A 5,810-nucleotide genomic window follows, 5' to 3' on the forward strand; every position below is an offset into this window, starting at 1 on the left:
CATATACAAACTAACTGAATTAGCCTATTTTTGATCATGTTCTTTGTTTCATTTATTCATGTGTATGGATGCAATGTGGTTGATAAAAAATTGCACAACATGTATATCCATACATCTTATGATATCACATATTCCCATGTATGTGAAAGCTGATTTGTGTGCCTATACTTGTTTACATGCGTGGTGCTTGTTATACAACAATACAAGCGTCGGTGGTTGAATACTTATGGAAAATGATGAATAACAGTATTTCTAAAAGTTTTTTACTTTGCAATTGCATTTAATACAGTGGTGTATTTGGCAAACAGCTGAATACTGATTACAACTAGCTGATTACAATGACTAATATATGCTCGTATCAAAATAAGCTAATATTGTCTAACTAACTATTTTACCAAACACTCCAGTATAATGTAAGCTTGAGTCTGGTCCCTCTAAAATATGGTCTAAAAATTTTAATTTACCCTTAAATTTAACCATATAAAAATATGAAGTTTTCATTTTATGAGATTGTCCTATTAATTATAACTACAATTAATGTAGACTAAGATATAGTATCAGTTAAAATATATATATTATTTTATTCAAGAGGAATCTAAATTCTTTTCTGATTGTCCTTCTGTAGAACCTCTCGGCCTAACCTATAGCCAAGAGCGAAGTGAAGTGAATCCAAAAATTATGATTTATAAGGTAACCTATGGAGCATGGACGTCACAAAAGTGAAGTGAATTTGGGTGTTCAATGAATTTGCTATAGCCAATCTTAACACAAAATAAATTGGTGCATTTCACCTAAAGTTTGGGAGTGAAAGACTTGAATTTAGAACTATTTATAATTTTGGTAGAATTTGTAGTGATATGCAAGGGGAGGTAGACACTAGACACCATTTGTGGTAATTGATGGAGTGCCCATTAAGGGCATAACAAAGACAAAACATGACATGAAATGACAAGACAAGTGCACCACATACTATGTAAAAACTAGCAAACGAGATAGCAGTCAATGCCTATTCATGGTACTCTTAAACACCTTAATTAGACTACTACACTACTAGTGTTTAAATACTCTTCACCTTTTTTCATTTGTTCATTTCGGTTGGTAGCTAGCTGGCTCCATCAGTTTCACCTCTCAAAACGGTGGGGTAGCTTTTGGGTTGAGTCATTTTCGGATATAAAGTATTAAGTTTATTGTTCATGATGAGTTAATTTTAGACCGAATTATTATTTTTTTAGTTAGACTAAGTAAGGTTTGGATTAGATTTGAATTGACCTAACCTGTCGTAGGCTTTTAAAAAATATCTTGTAATCAAAATTTTCCATGAATTTTTCTTTTTCTAAAAATATTATTTCTATATAATGGCTCAAAATTATAAGATAACTAAAAGTATATTAGATCGAACTAAAAATAAATAGTGACGTAAAATTGAAAAAATTGGATAAGGGGTCAAAACTGTTGGGTCCCTGCAAATTTTTTTTATGAATTTAAAATTGAGTTTTTTTGTGTTATCGATAAATTTTGACTTATGACTTGATAATTTCAAGTTGAATATTGAGTCAATTACAAATACGGTTCAAATTTAATAGGTATTCACCTTATTATGATCAGAAGGTAAAGTATATACTCTCTCTTATTCAATCTACTTGTCGCATTTACCTTTCTCATACTTGTCGAGATAAAATTTTAACCTTTAATATTTTTGATTGTGCATGATTTAAAATTATGAAAAATTAATGTTAATGATCTTTGAATTGAAACGAATAAAACAAGATCTCACTTGACTTTAAAAGAACTAAGGGATCACACTTTTAATTTTTTGGACAAATTTTCATAAATGAAGTGAAAATACTAGCACTCCTGTTATTTTATGCAAGTACTCTCACTCCCAATGAATTTGCCAAAAAGAGAATTTTAAAAATTATTCCCAAGTGATTTAGTAGTTTGCCAACAAATAAGATAAAAATTTAAATTGTATGGATTATATATTCTATTATACCCCTCACATAAGAGTCGAAAACCTTTTTAGCGTATAGTATGGATGCAACACATGAACTCCTCATATATGATGTATACATGGTGCTAAATATTCTATTTAATATAAAGACTGATAAATTTAAACTTGTAATCGGCTAATGATACCATGTCATAAGATTAGTTTATCCAAAAACTTAATTAATAATGATTGAATCCCCATAAAATATTATCTTATATATTCTATAAAAAAAAGAACATTACATTTAAGTAAGAACTATTCACCATCACAAAACATAGAATGATTACATTATATTGCTTTTTGTATATATTTCTTCTTCCATATAAAAACCCTAATTATATTACTTGTTCTTATTATAATTTTGTTTTTAATAATACTAGTATATAGTACTATATTGTAATTTGCACCTAATTAAGGAAACTATATATTTAAATTAATTCCCCTTCTAGGCCTTACTTCTACCTTAAGAGGTTGAGCCATCTCACAAGATAGTTTAAGCTCTTCAGACAAATCAACCTTAAAACCCGAAGAAGTAACCCATTCAAACTCATGGACCAATGATGCAACCCAATATGTCACAGTAGTCAGGCCCAATACCTTACCCGGGCAAGACCGTCTACCCGACCCGAAAGGAGCTAACCGAAGATCCGACCCAAGAACTGAGAACTCACAATTAGGATCCGAGCCCATGAACCTATTCGGCTCAAATTCAAGTGGGTTAGCCCATACATTTGGGTCTCTTGCAATGGCCCACATGTTAACGCTAGCTGTTGTTCCTGCTGGCACGTGATACCCATCAATTGTGGTATCCTCGATAGAAAGACGTGACCATGAGAGAAGTGGGCCCGGAGGGTGAAGCCTGAGAACTTCTTTAATCACAGCCGTTAAATAAACGAGCGATGGGAGATCTGATTCAGTAACGCCACGTGTCCTCCCTACGACATTGTCTAATTCTTGATGAAGTTTTGATTGAATATTAGGGTGTAGGACTAATCTTGCAAGAATCCATTCGATTAATACTGATATGGAATCTGTCCCCCTGAATATCATTTCCTATACATAATTGAAAATTATAACTAACTAATATTTAAATAAAAGGATTAATATGCAAAATTAAAGAAATAAACTCTCTAATGCATAAATATAACGGTCTTATGGTAAAATCAATTTATTGAATATGTGTTAAAAGTGTCTCTTAGAATTTTAAAGTAATTAATTAGTAAAATTGGTTAATTATATTTGCTAGTTTTATGATGTGACGGTCTTAAATGAGCTGTAATTATTTTGTGTATAAGAAAATCTCAAGGGTATAAAGGAGGCTAATTTAAGTAGAAAAATTACTTTAAAGACATTTTATAATCCATGAAAATCTAGTACAAAAATACTTTAAGTTGTATTAATTTCTTCTTTCAGAAAAAAAGGTTGTATTCATATCTGTCATGTAATGAGTGATTAATTTAATAATAACATGATGTTTATATTTAATCTTATTTTATATGAATACTTGAGAAGATTTATGGATATTATTAATATTTCATAAGTAATGATAATTTAAAGATAAAAAAATGATTCCTCTAGAATATTTAAGTTTATATTAGAAAGAAATGAAATAATATTCTAATTAAATAATGTTCATTTTATAATGCTAATTAATACTTACCCAAAGAATAGCAATGATATCAGAATCCGAAAGTTTATCCTTTTGTTGGAGAGACAACAAAACGTCAACAAAGTCCCGGTTCAAATGAACCGGTTCAGACCGGTGCTCTTCAATTATCCGGCCAACGAACCGGTTGACTTTAGGAACAAGTTGAGAGCATCTAAACCGGATATTTTGAAAGTCAAAATCAGAAAGCCAAGAAAGATGATCACCTAAATTAAGTATACCAAGCAAATCATACCCTTCTTCAACCATTTCTTTCAACTCATTATTTTCTATATTTATATCTCCAAAAACAGAGCCCATCATGTTACTTAAAGAAGCCCATCTCAAAACTTCTTTAGCATGAAATGGCCCATTTTGGGCCCATATAGTTTTAATCATTTGGCAACGTATGTCATTTCTTTGGGCCTCATAGGCTTTAATTTGTTTAGGGCTGAACATGTGGGTCCCAGCAATCCGACGGAGGGTCCGCCAGTAGGACCCATATGGGGCAAACCCGATTGATCTATTGAACATTAAGCCGTATGCAGATTCTTGATCAGGTCGGTCAACAAAGACGGAACTGTTCAAAATCTCTTTAGCAACATCGGGATTACATGTTACAATCATACGAGTGTTACCGACACTAAAGGCCATTAGCCTCTTAGAATTATAATGCTCCGCCATTAAGGTGATTTTTTGATGGGCCAAGCCCATTTTAAGGCTAATGCTTCCGAGGATAGGCCAACCATTTGGACCTGGAATGGGCTTTTTAGCCCAATGACATAAGTGGGTCCATGAGTACTTTCCCCATGCTGGACCCCCTTGGTGGGCCCAATAAAATAGGCTCATGGCTAGCCATGTTAGGGTTAGGAGAACAAATGAGGAAAATAGGTTGGTTATAGTTAGTTGGTTGTATTTTGAGGCTAAAGCAAAGAGCCATAAGGAGTCAACTTGTGAACTCATTTTGAGATTGGAAGAAGAATAAAAAAAACAAGGTGTTTGTTGTGTTGGGAGGAATATAGAGAAGTAGTGAGGTGTATATATAGTGGTTTTGATGAGTAAAGAAAAGAATAGAATAAGAACCAAATGAAAGTGATTGTATAGAAGAAAAGAGATTTGGTCAACTCTCTTTTAGGATTTGGGGATGTTCATTTCTATGTTAATACAAGGTAATTTATGAGAAGTTAACTAGGAAATTTAGGTTAGATTTGCTAATATAAGGGAAGGAAAAAGGTTATAGACAAGATCATTCTTTGTCAAAATTCTGTCTTGTATAATAAGATAATCTACAAATTTTGATTTAGAAAAGTGTGTTAGAGGTAGTAATTTAAATCTATTTAGTGGTTTTATGTGATTAAAATATTATTTTAAATATATCAATTTTCAGCAAAAGTGACAGTTTAAATATCGTTTAGTGGTGCATATAGCTGATTTTAGAAAGTTACAACTTATGGCATTCTAAATAAAATTGACTGAGATTTTTCATATAACAACTGATATTCTTAAATATGTAATATCTTAAACGACTACCTACAGCTAATAACTATTTAAATGACTAACAACTACTTCTCAATTACATTGCCCCAAGTAGACCTTTGCTCTTATAATCACGTATAAGAATTTAATGTTTAGTTAAAATGGTTTAAATTTTAGATTTTATCATCAAATTAGGGGTCCATCTATTGTTGATGCCTAATTCTTTTTTTCTGATTTTCAGACATTCACATAACCCTCAATTGCTACAAAAATCATATTTTCTTGAGAAATTTACCAAGAATAATATAAGTATTTGCTTGTTTTTCTACAATAATACCAATTTTTTATTAACCATGAATAATACAAACTTAGATGTGTTTCCCTGTAATATTCCTAACGTGTTAAAAATTAAACTATAGAAAATTATATGACAAAAAAATTGACAAATTAGTTAATAAACAAAGTTGGTATTATTTTTGGAAAAAACCCCTTTAATTAGTGTTATTCACGTTTTAATCAAAAGGTTGTATTATTATTATTATTATTATTATTATTATTATTATTATTATATATATATATATATATATATATATATATATATATATATATTAAAATTACCATAATCTATAAATTATATTTAATCCTTCTAATACTACATCACATATGTCAATGGCTGAAAAAAACTACTCTATATATAAA

The 5,810-nt window shown here is 30.6% G+C and overlaps 1 protein-coding gene across 1 annotated transcript; it reads right to left on the reverse strand.

Annotated features, from left to right (window-relative positions):
• Window positions 1–2,184: 2,184 nt before the first annotated feature.
• On the reverse strand, window positions 2,185–4,638 carry LOC130809669 (cytochrome P450 78A6-like). Its single transcript, XM_057675424.1, has 2 exons — window positions 3,651–4,638; window positions 2,185–3,043 (listed from the first exon to the last, which is right to left on the reverse strand). The coding sequence occupies exons 1-2, from the start codon at window positions 4,596–4,598 to the stop codon at window positions 2,411–2,413; spliced, it is 1,581 nt and encodes a 526-aa protein (XP_057531407.1). The 5' UTR covers window positions 4,599–4,638; the 3' UTR covers window positions 2,185–2,410.
• Window positions 4,639–5,810: the final 1,172 nt, after the last annotated feature.

The sequence above is a fragment of the Amaranthus tricolor genome, chromosome 4, assembly GCF_026212465.1.
Source record: "Amaranthus tricolor cultivar Red isolate AtriRed21 chromosome 4, ASM2621246v1, whole genome shotgun sequence".
NCBI lineage: Eukaryota > Viridiplantae > Streptophyta > Magnoliopsida > Caryophyllales > Amaranthaceae > Amaranthus > Amaranthus tricolor.

Coding starts and splice junctions, on each gene's coding strand:
- LOC130809669 (XM_057675424.1), bottom strand. CDS start 4,598: ATGAGTTCACAAGTTGACTCCTTATGGCTCTTTGCTTTAGCCTCAAAA. Junction 3,044..3,650: donor ATATCATTGCTATTCTTTGG/GTAAGTATTAAT, acceptor AATTATGTATAG/GAAATGATATTCAGGGGGAC.